This window comes from Pagrus major, chromosome 9 (assembly GCF_040436345.1).
Source record: "Pagrus major chromosome 9, Pma_NU_1.0".
Taxonomy (NCBI): domain Eukaryota; kingdom Metazoa; phylum Chordata; class Actinopteri; order Spariformes; family Sparidae; genus Pagrus; species Pagrus major.
The window spans coordinates 19,313,243-19,340,476 of record NC_133223.1 but is presented as its reverse complement, the minus strand read 5'-3'; the positions used below and the strand labels follow the sequence as shown (position 1 = coordinate 19,340,476).

The 27,234-nt window shown below is 40.5% G+C and overlaps 1 protein-coding gene across 2 annotated transcripts in view; it reads left to right on the top strand.

The window, feature by feature from the left end:
• The window catches only part of tanc1b (tetratricopeptide repeat, ankyrin repeat and coiled-coil containing 1b), a 118,446-nt gene that overhangs the window by 72,284 nt on the left and 18,928 nt on the right, over positions 1–27,234 (top strand). For both annotated transcript variants that reach the window (XM_073473024.1, XM_073473025.1), the window contains exons 7-13: positions 55–396; positions 12,670–12,792; positions 15,854–16,135; positions 16,244–16,398; positions 20,507–20,738; positions 21,102–21,268; positions 24,527–25,134. In XM_073473024.1, the coding sequence (XP_073329125.1) occupies positions 55–396; positions 12,670–12,792; positions 15,854–16,135; positions 16,244–16,398; positions 20,507–20,738; positions 21,102–21,268; positions 24,527–25,134 (1,909 nt within the window). The remainder of the gene's footprint in view (positions 1–54; positions 397–12,669; positions 12,793–15,853; positions 16,136–16,243; positions 16,399–20,506; positions 20,739–21,101; positions 21,269–24,526; positions 25,135–27,234) is intronic.

Here is a 27,234-nt window from a genome sequence, read left to right as displayed (position 1 = left end):
TATCTTACCTCCCTCGCTTGCTCTAATCCCCTCTCTGTTTTCATCTTCTCTCAGCCACCATCACCAGTTCTTCAGAGAATGATGACCGCAGCGGCTCCAGCCTGGAGTGGAGTAAGGATGGCAGCCTGAGGGGCAGCGGGCGCCATGGCCTGGCACAGAGTGTGCGGGCAGACACCTGCTCCCCTGTGGCTGAAGAAGACTCCAACAGTGCCAACGCAACGCCAGCCGACACCCCGTCCAGGACAGACCAACAGCAACAGCAGCAGCAGCAGCAGCAGCAGTCCAACACTTCAGCAGGGGCACCACAGCCTCCAAGTCACTCACCTGAGGGACCAGTTCCATACCCACCACAGGCGACTTCTTCCCTCATGATGCCGAGGCCGAACTCTGTAGCAGGTAGGAGCCCTTTGGTTTTTGAGCCCTTTGGTTTTTGAGCCTTTGACATCTGGATGTCTTCTGTGCAAAGGAATGGATGTGTATACCTTTTCCTTTTAGCATTACATGAAACATTTAACTTAAGCTTTCTTATGGTAGCCTGGTAACCGTTTGTTATGCTGATAATACAGTGGCTCTGTGCTTGGCTGTCTGTCAGTCATTTTAAGATTGTGATGCTATGATATGACTTGTGCCTGAGGCTGACAAGTGTTGTGTCAGTTCTAGTCCCAGCAAGTGACAGTCACAGACCTGAAGGAGCATGGGTAGATATAGAGGGAATAAGATGATTTTCAGAAGCTGGGTTGTGCAGGATTGTGGCGTTTTGACGCAGAAGTTTGGGATTAGCCAGCTGTTGTATGTTGTGCCTCAGACCTAAGCGCAAGCCGCTGTCTGGCTGATCTGTTCTGCATTCCTGCCCTAGAACCTCCCTGTTATGGCTCAGCTCGCCATGTCCACACAGCTGTCACAGTTGTTGATATCCCTCGCTTGCTACCCCCTTTTCCCCTCTTCTCTTTCCCCCTTTTTCCATTCCCAGATCCGCTTCACACTACCTCCCTCTGTTTCTGCTGTCGCTGCCTTTGACCTTGGCACTGTTGTTGTAACACATGCAGCCATTAGTTTTACATCTTCCTTTAAAACTTCAGTCCACAGCTGAGTTCAGACCGAGTTGATGCAGCAAAAATTCAGCCCTCACTGAATGCCATGGTTGAATTAGTATTTGTGAACTATTATTTTCAGCTGAGTTATACCCTTAGGACTCACTAAGGACAGTTGTTGGATTTTTATGTGCAAGTGAACTGTGAAACCACCAGCAATGTAGTCCGCAAATTGTACTTGCAATCACATGCTGTTTATCTTACTCCATGCCCAGGGGAACATGGTGCACATGCTTTCTGTTGGGCTGACTAGACACTAGAAATAACAGCAATATAAACATAGAAGACAAGAGCTAAACATTTGCTTGTTATAGTAATTGCAGACCAGAACATGCGTTGTATATAAAAGGGTAAAGAACCTGAAAAGGTATGTAAAAGGTGAAGAGGTTAGGGTAGCAGTTTGTAGAGCAGATTAACTGTATGTTGGAGATGCACTGTCGTTTTAAGACATAGTGCATCTCTAACATACAGTTAGAGAGAAGATTTTCATTGACTGATTTATTTTTTTGTCTTTAATCAAACTAAATTAACAAACTCTCGTGATTTTCATCGCTGAAAAAACTGAATAAACAAACTGTTTAAAATAATTGTGTTGACCGGAGACAACAAATAAAACAGCAGAATATGACAGGTGAAGGAGAATTTTACCTGTTTCACCTGGATGCCACAGCTGCCAATGTGCTGAAGTTCAAATGCTTTACTGTTCTTGGGAAATAGGCCTACCTTGGGTTTGACCCTGAGAGAACACAGTAACTATTCACTCATGCCCCATCACAGTAATTTTCTCTTTGATGACATCAAGCTAGTTTGAATGCACTTATTGTAAGTGAATTCAAAGCAATGTAAAGGAGATATATTTGTCTCAAAGCCCAACAAGTAGCAGACCTATCTGCTGAAGGTAATCTGCTTATATTGTTTGCCAAAATTGTCCTTGCATTGTTTTCTTTAGCTCATTGTAGGAGAGTAAGATAGAGAGTGAAAAAGAAATAAAGCGGAAAAATACGACATGGTTGGTGCATGGCCTGTTCTCAGTGGACATGTCATAGCTTTGGTATTGTTTCTGCAGCCCGGGGTTGAATCTGTGCCCATATTGTAAACATAAAGTGGTACATGGCATTGTGCTGAACGCGCCTGTTCAGTGGCCATTCTATTGTTCCACGCTATTGTTCCACTCTTTTACATCGCATCATTATTTTGCCACTGACGTTAACCTGACCAGCACAGACACACACCGGCTCATAAAGCTAACAGCCCAGAAAATACTTGCCTGTTTGTGTGTGTTGGTTTGCGTGTGTGCTCGTCCTCCCGTGTGCACCAAAGGTTTATGGGCTGATGTCATAGTTATGCAGCGTTGCCCTCTAGGGACCTGCAGAATTCACACCTCAGATTTTACACCGTGTGGCAAGGCCCTGAGAGAGGACGTCAAGGACATGGTGAGACAGCTTCATTTATGGCCCAAACCAATCTGTGTTGGTGTCAGGGTGTGCCAGGGACAGTGGCTCTTTTCAGTGGAGGCTCAAGGAAACTGTATTCAATAAAAAAATATATTGTTTCTAAAGAGGCAATTACTGAAGGAGGTCGGAGCAACCAGTGGAGTAGATAGCATTGTACAAAACAAACAGGAATGCATTCATCAGGAGTGTGTTCATTCACTGTGCCAGAAGCTCTCTGACTATTTTCAGTTTTGTGGCTCTGTGGAGCCAGCACATTGGATAATGAGTTGTCTGCTCTGAATACGTAAAGACAACCAAGGTTATTAGTTATATATTTGGTTGAGTTGTGTACTTGCATTATCCCAAATCCATTCCAACAATGTTCAAACCTAGAGAGATTTGTAATTTAATTCGAGGTAAAATCAATTTAAAATCATGGTTGAAAGACAATCAAGTGTGGGACCATACAAATATCCTGTAGCATGCTTTATTTTATGTTTTACGTATTCTAGTCCTTGTTTTTAATTGTTTAATGTCCTCTGCCATATGTGCAGTATTGCTGTTCATATTTTATGTTAATGTATTTTATGTGTCTATTGTAGCTGTCATTACACCTGCCCAGGGACTGCAGTTGAAAATGAGCCAGAAACGCTAAACTGGCACATATACAGAATTGTTATTCATATACAATGCCCCCCAATGTACCCCCTGAAATTGCTATAACTTCTGGGGAAACACGGGAAACACAAGATAATACACCAGACACTGAGGAAGAACGACAGCAAAATCACTTTTTAGTTAACTTTTGCTCACTCGTGATGGAGCACAATTATTCATTGCCACTTTCATATTGCTCTGTTTAATCATGAAGACAACAATTCCCATGATTCAAAATTACTTCACGATATCATCAAATTACATCTTTTATTACTGCTTTGATTGCGAGGCCCCAAGCTGCAGTATGTACAAGCGTAAAAACGTTCCTTTTATGTCTTAATGTCGCTCTCTGTTACTTTATCAATAAATTAAAGGTCTTTTATTGATAGATGATAAGTAAGGACATGGAGATCAAACATGAAAAGAAATAAATTGGCTGGATTTGATTTTCTCATGATTACCGATGCAAACCTTAGGTTTAGAGTTAGGAGTTAGGTTTAGAGATGAATGAATAAATCATTTTGAATGAATGAATAATCTTTGGAATAATTCTTTCACACAAATTTCTCACAGTCAATAACTGGAAAAAAAATAGGCTGAAGCCAAAGGTTTATTTTTGCCTATCATATATCCACCAAGGAATAACCCAGAACGATACATGTAGAAAAAAAAACACGAAAATAAATAAATAAAGAAATGCATTATACTCAAAATTATAGTCCTCGATTATAATTGTAATTGATAAAAGCAGATAAATGATCACTCCCTAACTACTCCCTAAAAGATGCTGGGGGTTGAAAAAACTTTTGGTTCATTACTTTGTGCTATACATTAACACCTCAAAGTAGCAATTAATCATCATCATGTGCTTACACCACATTTCTCATTGACTCACTTTTCCAACACAGTGCCACTTAGCTACCTAATGGTCCATGTGGTACTGCAGGTTACCATGACATACCTCAAACAAAAGATAGAGGCAGTATGTTGTCATTGTCATGTGAGTAAATATCCCAAGAGTATAGAATAAAGAAAATAGGAATCAGCACCTCCAGTTCTCAGACCACAGTTCTCTCCTTCAAAATGGTAGATTGCTCCCATTGGGTTGCGAGTGGCTTCTGCTCCAAATGAGGTCAAGTCTCTCAGGGTCTTGTTGAAAGGTAAGAGTGAGATGGAGGATGAGTTGCACAGGCTGACCTGTGTGGAGTGGGCATTGATGCAGACCCTGTACAGGGTGAAGAGGGAGCTGGGCACAAAGGCAAAGCTTTCTCTTTCACAGTTGTGCTAGATTGTACATAGTAGCAACCCTAAAAAACAGATCACAGATAAAAACAATCAAAATTAAGCTTTTTGCAGGATGTCTTGGCACACTTTTAGGTACAGTGTGGGAAACATGGACATCTGAGAGGAATTTAGTAGCTGCTCCTTAAAGCTCAAAAGAGCTGGTTATGGTTGTGCGGGCATCTCTGGAGGCGTCCACAAGGTATTCAACTACCCTGGGGCGGATTGGGATATGCTGGGGGGCAATACATGCCTGACCTGGCCTGAGAACACCTCAGGAGCCCTCTAGGAAGAGCTGGAGTGTGTGGCTGTGAAAAAGAAACAGTGGACATCCTTACCTAGTCTGTTGGCATTTATGTGGTTGAAAATAGACAGATGGATTTCCATGATCTTTTGGTCATCAGTTTTTATAGAGAACTGCATACTTCACACTGAAAGTAGAAAACAAAACCTTACAGTTTTGTTGTTACATCACCTACCAACCCACATCCAGGTAGGGTTAAATGATATGTTAAAATTCTCCAACGAGCTACCATCAATCCAAAAAAACTGGCAATATAGTTGCACAGCTGTGTTTTGTACAAGCAGGGGCGGGGCAGTAAACAAAATGAATACAGACAAGAAAATAATTATTCTTGCACCCTTTTTGCATAGTAAAGCTAAGAACACAGAACCATACTCCATCTGAATCAAAGTTTCACTCTTTTCACAAATGTAATTGCCTTGTTAAATCACCATAACACACTCACCAAAACGGTCTTGGTTAGTCTTTCCTCTTTTCCATTAGTCACTCTGGTTTGGTCGAAATAAATCCTTAATTCACATAATTAGATTTGAAAGTATTCTGGCTCTACACACTGCTTTTCCATCCTGCCTCTCTCTGCAGTTGCTGGTCTTTTTTTGCTACTGGGTTAGCTGAATGAGAATCTGTCGCTGAGCAGTGGCTCTCACTTATTTCATCTGAAGGAGGCCGTTAAATTAGCAAAAATGAAATTACCAATTTCACCCTAAAACAATCACCCCCAAAAAGGAGCTGAATTGGGCCAAACGCTGATAGCTGATGTATTCATCCAATCGCCCAACACACCGCCTAGATACTGCCTAGAATAAAGAAAAAGTATCAAATGTGCAGTATTATTGAACCCATATAAAAACTGCACTATTCTTATAACAATTGTTTCAATATTGGAAAAGCTAAATAAATACAGCAATTAAGAGAAATAAAGTTGCTAAGAGTTGCAGCACAAATTTCCTCAGAGGCAAAGTGGATTTTGTCCATCTGTCTCATGCCAATCAACAGATGTATAGCTGGGCCTCTAGAATGTTAGCTATGTATGAAGAGGAATGTCCGCATATTGCCCAGAAGTGTCATTTGCACGTCCTCAGTGAACACACACATTCATACTGTGGCTAGCCTGTCCATGGGCTGCTGTGGGAACTTACACCACCTGTCACCTCTGAATTCAGATGCCTCTTATGGAGCACTTTGCAATCGCATCATTATTCGGTTGTCTCTGAGGTGCTATCTTGGCCACCATTCTTCATAAAACATATTTTCTTGTAAGGCACCATTAAAAAGTTGTCACATAGGCAACCCCCAACAGGCACCACAGGCATTTATCATCCATTTTATATCAAAATGTACCCTGTTTAAAGGTCATAGCTGACCACATGTGAGGGCTGTGTGGGATGTATACTTTAGAAAGCCCAAGAAATCTTATTGGCTTTTTTTCTTCCTGCACTTCTTTGTGTTTTCAAAGGACCTGGGAAAAAATGTTTTTCTCATGTCCTCACAGCACCCTTGATAATGCAGTCCTCTGTCCGTAGCCCAGTCTGAAAAGCCTGCTGAGACGGCTCTTACCAAACAGGCAAGATTTTTTTGCTAGGGATATAAATGGCATTCTGAATAATGACTTTGTTTGACTCTGAAATCAATAATGTCTAATTTCTGATTCTTAAAACTTTTCGGTATGGTGCAGTTTTACATGTCACAATTAATTATCCATCAAAATTTATCACGTAAATGAGCAACCCTGCAGGTCAGACCAGGTGATTTGCACCAGACAAACTCTGTAAAAGAGAAGAGAGTAAAACAGTTTTTCTTCCCGTTTAAATCACTAAATATTTTATTAGATTGCTCGCAGTACCACTCTCATCTTAACACTGTTAAGAAGAGATGGTGTTGCCACTCAACGATTAAGCAGAGGTAAAGACTGCATATCTTTTGTATCTATGTAGGACACATGTATTTTGTGTCAGAAGTGATTTCAAAATTGTGTGGGAAATAATTTAAATGTGTTTAATGATGTTAGCGTGAACAGCATTGACCTCATATTTCAGTCTGAGCAAGGTAGTCAACCCATTAGCAACACTAACCTTTTGTCCACATGGACACTTTCAAATGTCAAATTTTGCAGCAACCATGAATGTTTATGCATCTAAAAAACAGTTTGTAAAATGGTTTCCTTCCTTCCTTCATGTTTTCAATCCTTTCTTCCCTCCATTATACTTCCGTAATACGAATTCTATATTTGAGTTATTTGTGTTAAGCTTTTTTAAAAAGGCTTACAGAGTCAAAGGGCCATATTAGTTCTGGCCACTGGAATGCCATGGTTTTGAAATCTTAGCTTGAGCTGCTTGTGGTCAGGTTGCCCAGACAGAGAGATTGAGTTTGGGTCACTGTGGCTCAGGAATGGTGCTACAATGCATCTGTGGTGTTTTGCTATTCAACAGAGCTTTGTGGTCTGAGCCAGTTGAGGTACAGTACACACTCAATGTTTGTTTCTACTCCAGAGTCCTCTCATCTTCTGGGAAAACTCATGCTGTGTGATAACTTTACTAATGATAATGGATCCAAGATCCTTTATTGGGCTGTGTAACCTAAGTCTATGGACTGCTGCGTGCAACTTCAAGGATATGTTGTTCCTCTTTCAAAACCTTTAGGAACAGTGACAAGGTAAGGTTTGTGCAGCTGTGTTTTATTAGAAGGCTGAAGTCATCTCCATCTGGTCTATGTGAACATCATCTGTGACTCAGTGATGTTGCGGAGGTCAGGCAGTAATTTTCTCAAATTAAAAAATCATGTTTTTTAAACTGCTGCAGCACTGCAGCATGAAGACAAGTTATGGCTTTTTAAATTTGATCTGCTGTAGTCTCTGTAGTACTGGAACAAAAAGGCATGATGTAACTGTTTTATCTGATATCTGTATGCTCATGTCTTTTCCACTTTTCAAAACAGTATTGTCTGCTGTCACTTTTGTCGACCTCTTTTTGTCAATGCTTTGTGATGTCTTCAGGTAGCCAAGGAATTCTCCTCAGCTTCCAGCTTTATGTAGACATCGATCTGTTTGGTTGCAGACTGAAAAGAAAGCAAAAAGAACAGATAACCCATCCATATGCTGCTGCTTTCTGGAAAGGTCACATTTTAAAATGTCCATTCTCAAAGAATTGTCAGTGCCTCTATGTCACAGCATGAGCAAAATAAAAACCAGCGCAGAGATCAATCTGCTTGAGTTTTGAAGAGTCATTTAAATATTCTGCTCAGTGGCACTCCATTGACACATTAGAACTTGCCAAATCCAGTTTCAAGGGGACAGTGTGTTGGCTAAGTACTCTCTGCCACCAAGCCATCTGGGTAGGTTTGACTGACAGCACTCCACTATTGAGAATTAGGTAATTCAGTAGTTGTCAAGGAACTACATGACTGTCATGACGGCATCATGCTTATCTTCATCAAAATCTCTTCTCTTACTAGCTATAGCTCTGTGCACATAGGTTTTGCAATGAAGAATGATTTTGTGCTCCATGTTACTGCATGATGTTCCCGTGTAGAAAATCCATTCTTAAGCTACTCTTGCTCTTTATTGTGCTTTTAATTATGTACAATGTAGAACATAGTTATTTTATATAGTAAGTATGCTTTTTAGCCACGCTAGCAACCTGATTCAGCAGGTTGGTCCTTCACTTCGGTCCAGATTATAATGCCTTGAAGGTTTGTACAGAAATTCATGACATATGTCAGGGGTGAGATCCCTTAACTTCAGATCAAAGTTTAAATTTTCCTAATAGTTTAGTTTATGAGCAAATACTTGCAAAAGTAATTGCCTTTCTATGACCTCAGCTGTATTTTGTTACCAGTGTTGATAAGCAAATGTTAACATTCTAACACACTTATTTTAAGATGGTGAACTTGATAAAAATTATACCTGCTAAATATCAACATGTTATGCTGCAATCCATTGTACTCGGAACGCTAAAATAATGGACCACAGTTACAGAAAAGTCCAATGGAAGGGTCATTCAAGTTTGAATTCGAAGTTGGAGACTCGGGAAAGATCCACCCAGCCCAGCACAGACATAAACATACATGACATCACAGCAGTATGGTGGCACACACAGTGAACTATTAGCCTACCTTTTATCTTCTTTTTTTTCATGCATTATGAGCCTACTCCTCCTGTCTCTTTTTATATGTGCTAATCTATTAAATCAGCTGCTTTAGTTGCTTTTAAAGGTCCGAGATTTGCCATACAAACATCAGTTTGCTGTGGGGGCGTCAACTCATGTTTTCCAATGCAGATGCACTGGGACACCTTTAGATTAGAAGTTGGGAACGCCGACTTGGAAATATTGACTTCTGGCTTCTAGTTTTAGCATTATTATTGTTAGCATGTTAGCAAAAAGCAGCAGTATTCTTCCAGTAAGTACAGCTTCAAAGAAACACATCACGCCATGTTGTGGAATTCTTGTATCAAACGTTTCTAGCAAGCTGCTTCTGTGATCTGAGTACATTTGGTTCGATTTTTAATCAGAACTGGCCATCAACCGCTCTGACCCTGTGGTTTTCTTTATGCCAAGTTAAATCTCTCAGGTAGTTTGTACCCTGAGCCAGTGTACCACTCCTGACAATGAATGCATGCTGCAGTGGCAAACAGAATAACCCAATGAAAGCACCAATTTTGGAAAAACTCCAAAATAAATCATAATGTCGTCACAATCATAATTCTTTTTCATATTTAAAGATCCACTGACATAGATCCATGACAGAAACATAGTAAAGTTCTTGCTTAGAGTGTGCATGAATCAGGACTTTCCTGTACATTAACAGGAATCACCACCACTTTCTGAAGCACTTAGTATCACTGATATCTATGGGTGGATGATAATTATCTTTTATCTGTTTGACTGTATGTCATGTTATTATAACAAATGTCTTATTGCAAGATTTCCAGGTTCATAGTTCTCAATACTTAAATATTAAAACAAATTGTTTTAATTATTAATTATGTTAAGATGATCATCACAGTAATAATTTGTCCTCATCGCCTCTACACTTACTACTGTGGGAATCGGACTCCCATCTGTATTATAGCAGACAAATACTCTGCGGTGCATTTTTTTGAGGGAATTTGCAGAACTTCCAGCCTCACTCTAAAAACTGTCTTTCACTCTTACTTATATGTGTCACACAATGGTTACAATGAAAGCCTGCAAACTTGAAAAGGTAAGACGGTGGGAGTACTGATTGTATCCATTGCTAAAGAGCAGAGTAGAGTCAACTGAGGAAGATAAGGGGGGCAGTGGATGGAGCAGAGGAGCTCAACCCTCTTCTCTGTTCTGTCAGGGGAAACACACAGCTAAAGGTATCAAAGGGCGGACCTGCCTAAGGGAAAAAGAACCCCATTTTCATCTGAACACAGTCTGAAGCTGCACAAATGTGTCAAAGTCACTGCGAGCAAAGACTTCAAGGTATCATATGTATCAATGAGTAGAGATGTGCAAGAACAGGAAGGAATCTGGAGGCTGAGAGCAGAAACTGAATTGAAGAGGGGGGTTGGAGGGATGTGAAGGCGTCCTGTGGGAATTCTTAGCCTTGGAAGAATTGCGGATAACAAGAGATATAACCTAACAGAAAGGAAAAATGTTCATGGTGCAGGATGCATTATCGCAGACAGGAATGAAGGAGTGTGTGCATTAAAATACTTAGGCAAGTCAAACTGGGTTGCTTATTGGACCCATGGGCAGAAAGATGTGTCTGGTTGTAGGATGGGGGTTCTGCATTCTCCCCTTCAGAAATCTTAAAGAAATCGGAGAAGATAACAAGAGAAAGACCCTTTCCATGTGTCAGTATTGGGCTTTAGTGGTGATTTGCTGCAGGGGGTGGATTTTCTGTCCATCTCTTCTATGACTCTCCTGCTTTTTCTACCCCACTCCTGCCAGGATCATTGATTAATGCTATAGTAGCTGCCCATTACAAACAGTAATCAGCCACTGGAGTCTTAATGCCTTGGTTTTCCATTTATATTTCCTCTAATCCACTCCCTTTTCACCCTCTGCTGCTCGCTTACCAAATTTTGTGTGTGTGCAAAATGCATGCAGCACATGGACAGAGGTGTATGTGTAGGGAGGATGACACTCTGGAAAGCTTTCAGTCAGCGAGTGCCCAATGCTGGGGATGCTGTGACTGGCTGAGCTCCTGAGAGGGGGGCAGCCAAGCCCTCTGCTCAGCAGCTGAATGCTGTCAGTGTGCCTGCATGGGAGCACTGGGGCAGAGGAATCGCTTTTGTGCCCTGGGTGAGCTCATCCACTGGGAGCACTCTCCAGAGATTTAGCTGAGGGTCTGCACCCTGCCTGCTTGCCTGTATGCCTGCATGCTGGGGACAAGGGGAGGGCTTTGAGTGTTCCCACTGCTCTTTCTGGCTCTGCTGTTGGATGTAAGTAGCTGCTCAGTTTAGCCTTAGAACCAGGTTTGCTCAAGTAACACTGCTGTATTGATCTGCACTCAGATTATGTGTTTATCTTTGCAGACTTCTTTATTTTGCTTTATCAAAAAAGTTCAGCCTTATCCATTATAGGTAATGGTGAAAGCACAGTCCACTGCAGTAAAAGTAGCCATGAGGGCCTTCTTTTTATTCCAGTCAAAGTTGTATTGATGGCAGCGTCCTCAGTTCCTCTGTTGTCAGCAGACGGGTTTTTAATTAGTGGGACATTCCAGAGAGTAAGTTAGCGACCAAGTGAGGGGAGAGAGGGAGTGAAGAGAAGAGCTGAGTGTTTGTGACAGTCTCGTCCTAGCTGAGGCTGTGAAAGTAGAGAGCAGAGTCTTTGATTCTGCTCTTCAACAGGGCCAAGAGAGCATGGATCACCATGGTGATAAAATTGTTGAACGGTGAGCATCAATTGGAGGAGAGACCTTGTTGCTCTAATGCACATCTTTATTATGTTTTACAGTTTGTGTGCTACAGTTAAAAGAGAAAGGTTGCTTTGTTATCACTGGATTATCAAGTAGTTCATCTGCAGAGTTTGATTTCAGGAGGAGACATCCATCCTGAAAGGTTTATTTTCAAGTTCCTCTATATTTTAAGAGGTTGAAAGATTAGGGGTTACGGGGAAAATGACTATGGGTGATAGTCCTGGTGCTCGGTGGAACTAGCGGTGGTGCTTTCAAGGCTTTAGAAGCGATAGTTAAGTGTGCTAAGCAATAATAATAGTGTAATAGTATTCACTCGATTAAGTCACTAACCTAGATCTCTATGAATGAATGATACGCTGTACCAGTCGCTCTAAGAACCATGGAAAGCATTGGTTCCAGTTAAGTGACAAGATGAGCTGGAAGTCGCACCCATAATTTGTGCAAGGTATCATGGGTGCTGGAAGTAAGGTCGATAGTCACGCTATTTTTCCATGTTCTTGAATGTTTGTGCGATTTGCAAATATCGTCTGTTCTGTCACAATCACAATGAAATGTCCTGTTCTTATAAGTAGATTGACAGTAATTAATGATGTCTTATAAGGCAGTGAACCTGTAAAGTAGAACATTTCTGTAGCTTTCTCTCGTCGTGTTTTTAAGAAAGGTAATCTGCCCTCCCTTTTTATCCCAGCGGGGGTGTTTGTGGGGACAGACCTCTCACTGCTATACTGGGTGTAGCTGTCAGCTCAAATCAAGGGGAAAAAAAGCAGCATTTCTGTCTTGACTCAGGGATACTGTTATTCTTTCTGCTACAGTATACTGGTACCTGCGCACACCGCCTCAAGCAAACTGCAAATGTCAGAATGCACTGGCTTGCCTCTTCCTCACTCATCTTCTCACAGAGATGCCAAATGTGCCACACATCTTCTTTACACTTGTGTGTGTTTCTGTCTTACTCTTTATAGTCGATCTACCAAAGCGTCGTCTGCTTCACTCTCTTTATTTCTGTCTGTGTTTACAGCAACCAGTTCCACAAAGCTGGAAGACCTGAGCTTTCTTGATGAACAGCGTAACACCCCCCTTCGGACATCCATTCGCCTACCCTGGCATAATACAGGAGGAAGGCCACCTCAGGACTCTAAAGGTACTGTAGATACACATGAGGCAACCAGGAAAACCTGAAAAAAACACATCAGCTAGCAGCCAATTCATTAATTGGTTCACATATTTGATGTGGCCAGAGGTGAAGTAAGTACTCAGGTCTTGTACTTAAGTAAAAGTAACACTACCACAGTGTAGAAAGAAATACTGAATAATGAATATTATATTACTTATTCATTACAGGTGCAATTTGTAAGAATTGGCCGCCCGTCAAATTCATTCTCAAAACAAATGGGGGGTAGCATATCGCTAATTATATATTGTATTATATACACTACTAATAAAAAACTCATTTATATTAAGTTAGAACAAATGCATGATGATATTGACATACAGGACAATATAAGGTACAGTCTGTAAATAGTTTCATACTTTTGACTCCAGTGCACTAGATTTTAAATTACAAGACAGTTGGTATGAGGATAATGTGCTGTGTTTCAGCTTGGTTTTGTTTGTTGTGGTTACATCCATATTAGTTTAACAATGTGGGAATTTAAGCTCTTTATACCATTTAAAGGTATGTATAAATATGTGCTACCATCCGTGCTGGGTTCATCTGAGGTGACTGTAAACACCCTCAAATTTAAGCTTAACGTCAGCACTTAACACTCATTGTCATTGTTTCATTTATAATCCAGTGTGCTTAAGTGCAGAAGCACAAACAAAACTGTGCAAATACTTGCAAGTATGCACTAATTTATATAACAGCTATACAATCATAAAGCATGTTTCCTCCGCTCATTTAACTCTGTGGATAAAATCATGTATGGTTTCCTCGGCTCACCAGCCTTCATCTTGGTTATATGTTTTGAAACCTCGGTCTCACTGAGCGAAATCCCACAGAGTGAATATTTGATGCGAACATGAATAATTGAAAATGACATCATTAGATACTCAAACTATTTAACCCTCTTTTGAAAACGTCCTCTTCCTTTTCCACACCTCTTTAAACATGAAGTTGATACAGAAGCATCATGTCAGTGGATTATTTTTTATATCCCTGTGGAAGAAACATCAGTACTGAACAGCACATGTCTGTTCAGACTGAATATATGTTGTATTTAGTGCTCTGTTATTGTCAGGACCTGCAGACAGTTGCATCACACTTCATGTTACAGTCTTAAAATCTTCTAGACTAAAGTGAGTGAAGAAGTGAGAAATGGTTTGTTTTCTTGTAGTAGAGGTGAGAGCGTGAACAACACCACAGCCGACACAACAGCTCAGGTCAAAAGTCTGCTAACAAATGTCCAACAGAATACTCTATAAATATATGTATAATATTATATATTGACCTCACATGTATCTTTATATCTGACTGAGTTATGTAAATGTTTCTGTCCTATTTAGATAAACTACACTGAGGACAAAGTGAAAAACATCAATGATTAATTTAAAGGATATGTTGATGGCATCTCATTCTTCGGCCCATAAATTAAGTTTGTGTATACTTTGGAGTTCTTCCAACCATCGTTCCAAAATGGAAATGTTATCCCTTCCAAGCAGCCGTTACTTATGATTTATTTCAAGTATTTGAAATAATAATTCACTGTGAAATAACTCATGGAGATAAAAAAAAGTTTGAAATAAGTAATCCATCATTATGATGTAGTTATTAGCATGTGGTAATGACACTGGGCACAAACAGAGAAAATGGAGAAAAAGGGCCTCGGTATTCCCTTATGCTCAAAAGGTTTGAAACAGGAAGGCGTCCAGCTGGTAACAAATAATATGGTATTACATCTAAACAATACACTAAAATATGTTTTTGAAAACTTTTTAAGGCAAGAAACAGACAATGAACTAATTTGCGGTTCATATTTGATCAGCACTGCCCACTTTGTTCAGTTTTTTTAGCCTGCTAAAAGATGTGATGAAACAGAAAAAATAAATTCTCTCCAAGCTGAAAGATGAATACATTTTTTTGAATAATATATCTTGGAAAACAAATTCAATTTCAATCTATTTCAGTTTGACACAAAAAAATGCTTTTTTAAAAAGATGTTAAATGTAAAATCTGCAAACCCAAAAGTTAAGCCATTGTTAAAAGAGTAAGCCCTTTCAAAGAAATTACTCAGACCAAAGGTGTTGTTATTTTCAAAAAGAACAGCAGTGGTGAGTATGCGGAATAAGTATTGGTAGTTGCAGTGATACTAATATAAGTAGCGAGGAACAGAGAGCTATAAAAGAATGAACAAGTGTTCTTAGATGTAATTAGTGCTGAAGTGGACCAGATAGAGAGTCCTCTCTCATGTCCACTTATATCCTGATTCCACTCAAAGAAACATGTGTCGAAGCTAAAGCAGACAATGAAAAAAGACACAGTTTTAAGACTACAATGTTCAGGTTTAGGGCTGCACAATATGGTTAAAAAGAATTGACAGATATTACTCTTGTAATATTGGTTTTTCATTTTTTGACAGATATTACTCTTGTGTTGTGATTCACAATTAATGGGAATCATCATTTTTTCATTTCATCACAATTTTCATTTTCACTCAAAAAACGATGTACTATTCCAAACAAACATGTTTACTTACATCTGGAGAACAAGATGTGTTAGCCAGGGCATCTATGCAACACTCTAGTACTTCTTTGTGATGCTGCTTTCTGACACATTTTGTCTTTATCAAAAAATTGCAGTTTGTGTGATTTGGATAATGTACTTGGCTGATTGCATTTTCAACAATATTACGAGTAATTGTGCATCCCTGTTCAGGTTTTTGATGTACATGACACACTGTGGAAGAACAAAACCTTAAAACATTTCTGAAAAACTGGTGTACAGTTACATTGTAATGTACGTAGGTTTGTCTGCGAGGGATGGAAGATATATATATTCTGGGATAAATTACAGGCTGAGTGGTCTAATCTTGTCATTGCATGATTGTGTTATTCACACATGATTCAGAGGCTGCTGAAGAGATTGCTGTTTCAATGTAAAAACAATGTAGTCTAAAAGCAGTTTCTGACACTGCATGTTTTTCAGAGAAAATAACGCCAAAATTCTGATGTTAATTTGTTTCTTTTCTGTTCTTTTTCCTCAGCTCGTTTTGCTCCCTACAAACCTGTGGACATCATGCTCAAGCCCTTGTTGTTTGAAGTGCCCAGCATCACCACAGACTCTGTGTTCGTGGGTCGAGATTGGCTCTTTCAGCAGCTGGAAGATGTCCTGAAGGCCGGCGAGTCTACAGAGAACCATGGCGCTGTAGTGGTGGGCAGCGTGGGTTACGGCAAGACTGCTATTATCTCACGGCTAGTGGCACTGAGCTGCCACGGAGGCCGTATGCGTCAAATAGCCTCCAACAGTCCGAGTGCCTCCCCTAAAAGTAATCAATTTTAGTATTTGTTATTATATTTTCATTTTAATATCAGCTTGCAGAATAATTATTAAATGTCTGCGTATATATGACCAAGTGTGCCTCTGTATCGTCCAGGTGGTGGGGGACCTGGTGCTGAACTTCCTCTCAGCCAGCCACCGCAGCCCACCCCACCTTCCAGTGCTACCAACACGCTGAGGACCAACAGCTGCCCGGGAACCCCTGAAATGCAGCGGCGGAGGGAGGAGGCAGTCAAACGCCTGGCTGCAAAGGTAAAACCTTAGCCAATACTCTACCTTAACATTCAAGATAAATTACGCTGTCAAAGAAACCTGAATGGAAAAGAAAAGATTGTCTCACTTATCCTAAAAAATGCCCATAAACCTTTATTTTCCTATTTCCTGTCAGTTTTTCATAAAATAAATCTTCTGCAGTGTGTTCTTGCCAGTGAAACTCTCCCTTATTACAAAGATGTTCATGGTGTGCAGAGCTGCTTTCAGTATGTATGAGATGCACTGCAGTAGCCCGATGATACCGGCTCTGCTCAGTTGATTTATGTTTGTATGTTTGTATATGATTTATGGTTGTTTATTTTCATTTGTTTGATATTCAGCCTATGAAATATGGATGGTCTTCAGCAATCTGCTGACATTATGAAAGACTGTGCCACCATTGGTCTTTCTGAGACCTTTAATATCTCCGGCTTGTTTGATTTTAAAAGCAGTCAGCTTAGTTAAAGACGTGGCCATGAGAAGCAATATTAATGTCTGCAGCACCTCAGTACTGCGTTGTGACTGGCAAGAGATGGGAAGATAGAGAAGTACTACTCAGGTCTTTGCCCTTTTAGCTCACAGATACGAGGCATTTGCATTGTGTAAGGTGAGAACAGGCTTTCTCTGCACTGTCGTGGGAACACACTATCAGTATAATAGAATTTTTTTGTTCTGAATAGCACACTTTTTCTTACAGTGCAGCCTGACATTAACTTCACATCATCCAAGTTCTTTTTCATAAAACCATTTTTGAATTTTTTAGAAGGCATTTTAAGCCTTTGTTGGGTAGCTAACAGTAGAGAAATGAGAGCAGAGAGAGAGATTGCTAATGACATCAAACAAGAAAGAAACTGAAATCTATAGTCCTTGGCCAGAAGCAAACCAGCGGCGCTGCCGTGCTGATTTTCCACATTAAAGCTTGTTTACAGGTGCTTTGCAGTACTGGGTATATGTGAAGACAGTTGTATAAAGGAATGTATGGCTCCAGAGAGAGCTGTTTGAAGTCTGATAGGTTTCACCGGGCGATGTCACTTGAGGCGACATCGGTTCAGGCTGAAGAGTTTGAAAATGAAAAAGAAAATCTGGGAACGTGGAGTTTAAAAGAAGTGAGCTCATCAGCTCACTCCTTATCTCTGCATGGATAACATGTTGAACCTCCATCTAAACTGTGTGGGATTGAGTTACATGTAATGTAGGCAACAGGTTTTGACAACGAAGAAGAATGTGTGAAACAAATCAAGATGATTTCTGTGGTTCTGATGCCTTGATTTTGATCCGTTTTTAGTAACATTATTATATTATTACAATGCTAAATCAGTAGTGTAACCTACTAGTGCACCCTGTATCCAGGGAAAGTTTGCATACTGTATTTGGGATTGCTTTAGCTATCTATGAACAGTTACATACTTTTAACTGTTTGCCTGTGTTGTGTCTTTTTAATTGTCTCATAATCTTGTCTGTGTAGTACTTTATTTTTGTTACAGTCACCTTGTAACCTTGTTAAGAAAGGTGCTATATACATAAAGTGTACTATTATTATTATCTAATAAACTGAGCTGAGTTAGATAAAGTCACTCTAATCAAAGCTTAGCTTACTAGCGGGTAAAATAGAGCAAAACACGATGTTTGTTTACAATTACTTCCGGGTAGAAATCACGCACTAGTTTACATACAGTTTAATTGTGTTTTTCATAATGTTATTTCAAAGTGTATACTGTAAATCTAATTAATTGAAGGGTTATGTTAGGTTGGTCTGTCGGGCCACAGACTAAAGAAAATGGCAGCATGAGTTCACCTCAAACTAGCAGTTAGGCTGAGATGTCGCTGTTGGGTAGATATCGAAGATTCTCACAAAGCAACGCAGTACATCGCAGAAACGTCAGATAGGTCGGACCATCATGTTTTACTATATTTAGTTATTTTTTACACAGAAAGTTACATTGCAGACAAGTTTTTGTATTTCACATACCTCTGCAATGATAATCACACGCCAGTTGTTTAACTGGAAGTGACTGTTGTTTCCATGACGTCGCAGGGATTCAGTCTATAGGTGAACAGGTCATTATTTTCAGTTTAAAACAGGCTCTCCAGTTTGATATAGTAACAGGTGAACAATCACAACATTCCTGCACTTTAGTTGTCAACACTGTCATCATTATTGTCAACCACTCGTCTGTGATAGAGTTGGCAGCAAAGACATCAAACAAGAGTTGGACCATATTGCTGCAATGCTTTCTCTGATAATGATCAAAATTGCTCAGTGGGCAGACAAGTCAGCAATGCACCTGTCTGAAATGTTCTCCACTTAATACACTTTGGCTCAGTTCTTGGAGTTGCTGCCTGCAGCTGTCTTCCAGTTTTATAATTATTAGCTCCACCTTCTTGAGATGCTCTTGTGGTGGTGTGCTTTTGTCAATCTGTTTCTAATCATCTCACAAACATTAAACATCATGGATTGATTTCAGTGGCAGAAACTTCTTTTCTTGTTTTCACGGTAAACAGCATTGATGGGCTGCTCATCATGCAATACCTACGTGTTCAATCCATTTTGGAAATTCTTATTTGGCTGAACTCTCAGGGGAATTTAATAACTGTTGCTTTGCCTGCTGAGAGTTTTAACAAGGAGGATGAGGGAACACTTTGTTCCAGAGAATATTTCAGATTCACAGTGGCATTCACCAAATTTGAATAACTTTGTGAGGCGGCTTGTTAGCTCTTTTGATGGATGGCACAGCTTCCCAATGAGACTCTTTTACAGGACTCTGCCATTGATCCTGCTTTGTCCTCATCCTGTTGTCCCTGTAACACCTTCAGGGCTTAACATTTTTGCCCTGTCATGGATGCCTCCTTAGTAGTGAAATGGGGCATGAGACGACTCCTGTAGCAGTTTGCCTCTGCTACTGGGAACGCTAAAGTTCATGCACCAGACAGCAGCCTGTGAGGCTCATCTAAACGTCTATGAAACCCAAGCAATCTCCCTCCAGCCAATTATTGTGCAAAGTGTTTCCAACAGGCGCTCTCACAGGGGCTCTGTTCCTGTGATGTGTGAATACTGATGCAACACTGAGCAGCTTCTGTCGAATTCTGTCAGTTCTTTTTAATCACTGATTTCAAAGTGGTCTCATAACAGGGGCACTGAGGCCATTACATTTTATGGTTTATTGCAGTTTTATGTCTTACGACTATGACAAATTTTTTCGTCGTTGTTTCTCAGCGGTGAAGTCATTGTTGTGACAGAATATGAAGAACTGCAGGTGCACTGCAGAATGTTGCATCATCATTTGTTGAGATTCCTATTGTTAATTGATGAAGCAGTAGTCTATATTACTTCTACACTATTGCTGCAGTTAGGCACCTATCCAAGGCTATTCTGTATAATAGAAACAACAGGTTTATTTAATTTACTGTATTTACCAAACATGATTTCACAGCTTCTATCTGTTGCTCAAGACGGTGCTGTTAGGCTTTAGTTTAAAAGCTGGTGTTCATTGTTAATGGAGTATGATCGTCAGCAGCAGCAGAGGTAGAGCCAGCACAGGAGCGATCACCTGCTCCTCCTCCTGCTGCCCCTGGAAGTGTGTCAGCTCCTCCAGGTTGGACTGTAATTAGAACGAAGTCACACATCCCGAGGGCATCGCTCCTTCCTTCTTCCCCATCTCTGTCCCTCATTTTTCCTTCTAAATAAGACCTCCTTTGAACACTGCTGCTGTTCAGACACTGAAGGTCCTTCTTTTAGAGCTCCACCTGGGATCCACTGGCTCCTTTTTATAGGAGAGTTTATCTGAGGTGGTCAGCCATTGCCCAATTACTTCATCATCCTTTCTGTGTGGATAAAGTCATATTCCCTTTCTGTTTTATGAAGGTTATGAATATAAAAAGGCATCAGACTCAACACTGCATCCACAGAATTTGTTTTTTACTCAACAAGGCTGCTGGCTTTTACAAATGCTTTGAGGTTATTGAATCTTCCTGGCTTTGCATATTTGTAATTGCTAAAGCTCAAACTAATTTACGTTCCTAATTTATTACTCGAACATGATTTCAATTTGTCTTCAGTCTGAAATAACCCTGCCTTTAACTACTTTTCTCCCTTCCCATTATTTTCTAGGTTGTGGCATATCACTACTGCCAGGCGGATAACACGTACACTTGCCTGGTGCCAGAGTTTGTACATAGTATCGCTGCCCTGCTGTGCAGAGCACACCAGCTCAGTGCATACCGGGAGCTGCTGCTGAAGGAGCCTCACCTCCAGAGCATGCTCAGTCTGCGCTCCTGTGTCCAAGACCCCATGGCAGCTTTCCGGAGGGGGGTCCTCGAGCCACTAGCCAACCTTCGTAAAGGTAAAACACCATTATACATTTAATCTTTGGAGGCTTCTGCTGCGTTGAATACTCTGACGTTACTCCAAAGGAAGTGTAGATGCTTTTAGCTTGTGTAGAAAATGTTCTACAGATGATGCAGCACTCATTAAAAGTAATCATTTTTTTTGCAGTATGTGATTAGATTTTGTTGACACCACGGCTAAACTACACTTGTCTATAAGGTTTCTAAATGACAACCATTGCAAAGTAATGGCCTCGTCTCTCAGGTCTCCGTAAACATGAACCTTTCTGTACGAACCACGGGGCAGTTTAGTTAAGCTAATAGTTGCTATGAGCTGTAAGTTGTCTTACCTTAGTTGGTTACTGTGTGACGGTTTCCAGAGCGGAAGATTCCAGAGGAGGACCACATCATCCTGATAGACGGGCTGAACGAAGCCGAGTTCCACAAGCCCGACTACGGAGACACCATCGCCTCCTTCATCACTAAGATCATCGCCAAGTTTCCCCCTTGGCTTAAACTGGTGGTCACTGTCAGGGTCAACTTACTGGTAAGGAAGAGCTCAATAATTAAAACACTGTTGAGCATGTTTTATATCTTCTGGTGTCGAAATTAGCAATAATCAAGATCAAAATTAATCAAAGTTGTTATAAAAATCCTGTAAAATAAACAAAGTGACAATATTGATTATCATTGATTGCTGTGGATTGCAGTTCCATTTATGGTAACAATTAAGATGTCATTATAACCTGGAAATTATGGGTTAAGGTATCTTGGAAGTGCTTGAAAAATGTTGAATTTGGCAATGTACAAACCCTGTGTCTTACTTATGCTCTTGGACTATGACAGAGTAAATCGTCATCATTCAGACTCCTTAAACATTTCAAACTAAGCTTCTTCTGCTAAGGGACAGTTGTAATCAGCTTATTACAGTAGGTTAGCTAATGTCTACAATTGTAGAATGTAAGAAACCTCAAACCTCCAATCTGCTGTCACTCCATGGTACTCTCACTGACTGCCGTCAAATCTTGTAGATTTTGACATGTGTGAGAGGTGAAAGGTTTTCCTGAGCTGCTTTTCCTTGTCATACTCGACTCTCTACAGAGACCCTGTTTTGTCAAGCGTATCCGGGAACATTCAAGAAGGAATTGAAGTATCAGTGACCCGGGAATCAAGGCTGCGTGGCAGGGAAGGAGCAGTCAGTCACTTTGAGCTGACTAGCTTGGAGGGAAAGTGACACTAGGTCGACCAGTTACAGAGATGTGCCGGGCCTTTGTTGAACTCACACTGGCGATAGCTGAAGCTTTGACACGCGACGGCTATTTCTCTATGCTGGGATGAAGCTCTGTGCCTGGGATAATAATGTGATAGCTGACTGACATCCAGAACTCCAGTTATTAATGCTCAGGCAGAAGCCAGGCCGAGGTGCAGTCCATCAGTATGCACTGCACTACAAACTGAGAGCCAGAATTAATATTTAGTTTATGGCGAGTTTCTCTGGATGTGCTAAATCAATATATGACATTCTCTATTCAGCTCTTATGTATTCACCTTTATTTATTAGTCAGTATCAGTTTATGTTGTGTAAGGATTTTTTGGGATGTCCCAGTTGACTGCACACAATGCAGTTTGCTTGATATATTTATGTTAAAGTGAATTTAGTTGGACTGGTAAAGCAGCATTTTAATTAGAAGGAATTTGTATCACAGCCTCTGAACTCGCTAGTAATGATAACAACAACTTAGATGACATATTGCCCCAGAAATAATAGCATTAAGTGGATATTATTGTGATTTTAAGACCACTTTATGACACTGACATACTAATATAATAGCATAATAATGCAAGTACTGCTTATCTAAGATTAATGGACTTATATTTCTTAATATTAGGACATTGGAATTGGGATGTTAAACTATTAAATATTAAACATTCTTGCTCAGTCAAACATAAATAAAGTAAAACCACACAACCAAAGCAATATAATGTATGATAAAATGCTTAATTGCTGTGCCCATGTCTAACAATGTTAAGGACAACCCTGCTAGTTATTCTGGCATCACTTTAAGCAAAATGTTGGTGACATTGTTATGTAAACAAACACGCATTTTAACACATTGGGCAAAATCGTGATCAGCAAAATTACCATGGTCATGTGTATCCAATAATAGGTCAATAAGATATGTACGATAAGTCATACTCGTACATGAGTCTTTACAGTTACAAAACTGTGACATTTTGTGACAATTGCTGAATCCCTACTTGCTTGTCAGTTTCAGATGTCACAATGTCTGAGTGAGTAGTAAATAAAACAGACAAATCAATCATATGGCTTTGCAAAGGTCACATTAATACTCTTCCTTCAGTGGAAGCTGTGAAAATATACTACTCAGTTTGCAACCAAAGCATCATATTGCTAAGAAAGTGTCATGGATAGTGTCACTGTATTGTTTTACACTTTGAGCAAACAAATAGGATTTCACCAATGAAGAAGAGGGGCTCAGGATATTGCCTCTTGCTTGATAGACTAATATCTGGCCTATCTGTGAGGTGTTGCTAGCACTTCACCCACCTCTGGGATTACAATCAGTGCATTTCAGTGACTCAGTGCATGTGCATGTGCATGTGCGAATACATGTTTGTGTGTGTGTTTGCTGTACCTTGTCGTGATGAGGAAGAAAGTCTTATCTCGCTGAGGCAATGTTTCTCTCGCCTCAGACAGGTTGAGGATTGAAGGATTAAGGTGCATTGATTTCTCCAACCCCCAGGACATAGATTGAAATGTGAGCTCTGGCTCAGACCTCTGCTAGAAGTGTGCCTGTTGCCCCCCACCACCACCACCACCAGCATCCCATCCATCCATCCCCTGCCTCTGAGTACTCACTTTTCCAGTCCTGTTTCCTTTTTTTTCCTTTTTTTTTTCCCCTTATAGCCACATTTCCAGCAGTAACAAGTGTCTGCTTTGGCCTGATAGCTCAGCGTGTTTGTTCCCCTGGTGCTCACAGGCAGTCCTCTGATAGAAAGAGCACACAAGCAGAATTATTTTCAAATGGTAGGATGTGAAGAATGCTTTTAGCTGCAATTCTTCTATGTGTCTGTTGTGCTAATAAGGAATTAAATTTATACTGCAGAGACAAACTAGAAATCTCTTAGTTATTCAGGTATTGAAATAAGATTTTTGGGGAAACTTGCACATGTTCAGCCAGCTTTGTTATCATAACAGTGTAGGTAGTATATGCAAATTAATAATATTTAATTTCCTTCATCTTTAAAAAATATTTGCGTCTTTCTACTGCACCGACAGCCCAGTTTTATGAAAAGATTATCTTTCGAGCATTGAAATACTCCTTCAACCCATTAAGTGCTAGGGCTCCCATTAGAAATGCAGTTTTTAAACCCCAGGTATTGTTTGAAAACACCTCCTGAAACCAGGGTTTTCTGAAAAACTTGACAGACTTGTCAACATTCACTATGTTATTTCTATGCCTCTGCAGTTAGAGCAGAGAGAGACTTGAAATAAAAACCATTTAAGATCTTAAGACTTTGGCTTCAATTGGAAATAATTGCCTTTACTCTCATGTTCATTAACAAATCACAATGCATTCCTTCAGTCACGTATTGAAAGTGACAACATCCAAAGCACGCTCACATCGTGAGTCGATGCCCTAACGGGAGGAGCACGCAAACGTTGCAACTGGTCTTAATGGGTTAATATAGGCTAAATTGCAATAGGTAAATTAAGCAAATGGCTCCCCAAATATAACTTCTCCCATGTAACTGAATTGTCTTTACCTTGTCTCCTCCGCAGGAGATCACCAGCCTTCTGCCCTTCTCCAAGATCTCCCTGGATGACTTTTCTGACAACAAAGAGATAAGCAATGACCTCAACGCATATATCCAGTACCGCATCAATGGCAGCAAAGATATTATGAACAACATTAGCCTAAACGGCAAGGCCGACCCTATCACAGTTGGCAAGCTCAGTGGCCACCTGATCTCACGCAGCCAGGGCTCCTACCTGTATCTCAAACTCACCCTTGATCTGTTCGAGAGAGGCCACCTGGTGATCAAGAGCTCCAGCTACAAAGTCGTGCCCGTCTCTCTGGCGGAGCTCTACCAGCTACAGTGCAACATGAAGTTCATGACCAACTCAGCCTTTGAGAGGTCACTGCCTATCCTCAATGTGGCTCTCGCCTCGCTGCACCCCCTGACCGACGAGCAGCTGTTCCAGGCCATCAACGCCGGCTTCATCCAAGGGGAGCTGCAATGGGAAGACTTCCAACAACGCATGGAGTTGCTCTCGTGCTTCCTCATCAAACGGCGGGACAAGACGCGCATGTTTTGCCACCCATCCTTCAGAGAATGGCTGGTGTGGAGAGCAGATGGAGAGAGCACAGACTTCCTCTGTGACCCCAGGTCAGTCCTCTGCTTTGTAAGCAAATGCAGTAGCTCAGCAGCTCTCCCTTTAGGAATGTGGACTACTATTACAGGCTTGACAAGTCTGTGGTGCATCCAGAGAATATTCTTGCAATGCTTCACAATTAGACCTCAAACAATCTGTAAGCCTGGCAGTAGTCAAATTAATTTTAAAACGGCATCACAATGTCCTAACAGTTATTTTGAGACCGTGTCTTGCAGCACTACTTGAAATTCAGCCCTTTGAGTACAAACAAAATGCACAGCACACTGCACTCTCATGAACCTTTGTACTTCTTGGTGTGGTTCTGAATCATGGCCACCACTTTGCATGAAAAGTAAACTGACATGATGGACTTTGAGAGTAAGTACGACATTTGAATCAACAAGTGCAGCATGACTCATTTCTGAGTCAGGGTGGAAATTTAGTTTAAAATGTTACAGATATTTATTGTAATCATGGCAACCCAGTATTTAAGATGCAGTTGCTAATGTTCTGTATCGCAAGTTGTTGTTTTGTTGAAAGCAATCAGCAATTCGTAAGGACGCTACTTACATACAGAGATCTTTGCTGCAGACTGAAAAGCTGAATTTACATTAAAAAACAAAAGCTAACAGCAATTCCTCTTAAGCTATGGGACTACACTAATTTGAAAAGGTTGGATGTCATAAATATAGATTAATTTCATAAAAGTCATGTCATTAGTGTGCATTCCTACTATTGTGTCCCTGTTAACTAGAAACATAAATTAGAAACGGCGCTTTTAATCAGTCCTCCTAAATACAGAAAATGCGTCAGTTGGCAGAAAATGATCATTTTTTTCCTGCAGTGCCCTTCTTGCCCTGTTCAACAGGCTTATCTGCTCTAGTAGCGCTCCCTAATTGTAATTGTGGAGCCCCCTCACTCACACTAGATACTTGAGTCATTCACACTTAATAAATTGGATGATGTGACGTTGGCTTGCTTTTTTTCAGCTCCCTGTTGCTCGTCAGTATCACCTCTGTTCACACAGCGGTGTCTCTAAACGGACCAGAGCCGAGCTTCATATTCTGGTCATTCACAGCCTTCCAACTCCGTCATTAAAAACACAAAGGCTCAGAGTCTGGCACAGGGAATGCTCACGCAGACAAAGGCTTGCTGCACTGCCTCTGTGTTTGTGCCTGGGCACGAATAGAGAGAATTTTGAACCAGATCAAAGTGATCTGCAGTCATGCATGTCCTTTTAATGAAGTTCTGCATTAATTAACGCCAGAGTGAAGAAGGAAAGGAGAGCCCAGTGGTTTTACACTCTTCCCAGTCCTTCAGTGGGGCATCATCCCACATAGGACTACAAGACAGCATCACATCACAAAACATACATCATCTTCCGGTAAAATATAAAGTAGCAAACAACTGTTAAAACAACTTTAACAAATCTACAGTTTATCTTGATAAAGAGCATTTTTTTCATCTCCCACCACTTTCTCCGGCTAACTAGCTAGTCTAAATGTTTCATGTATGAATATTTGACTTAAAGGGTAACTACACCAATTTGACACATTAAAGTGTGTTTACAGGTCGTGGGGGGTACTACTGCATCTGTGAAAAAAGTAGCACAGGGTTAAGGTTAAGCCTTTTGTAATCTGATAAATTACCTCCAGTGATGTCACTCATTGGCTAAATTGCAATGTGGGAAATGAAGGCGGCAGGTTTTGAAAAGGAAGAAGAATGTGTGGAATAAAAGAGGCGATCTCTGATTCAGCTGTGTCAATTCTGATCATTTGTTTTTAAACCCTCCATAATGAATCCAACAGTGTTATAGGAGTGTAATACTACACCAATGGACTGCTTTTCTAAACTTGCCGTCTACATTACCCACAATGCAATTGCCACTGAGTGACATCACTGGAGGCACTGCATTTCCTGTGACTATTTCATAATAAAAGTCAACTGATGTCTCACCAGTTAAATGCTTTTTATGTGAAGCTGCAGCAGTAGGAGATGGTTTGCATTAGCAGTAAATTAATATAGCATCTTTCATGGACTGTAACCAAAGACACCCAGTTACTATCTGTTGCCAAATGTTACCTCGTTCCATGTATTTAAATGAAAATCTTCAA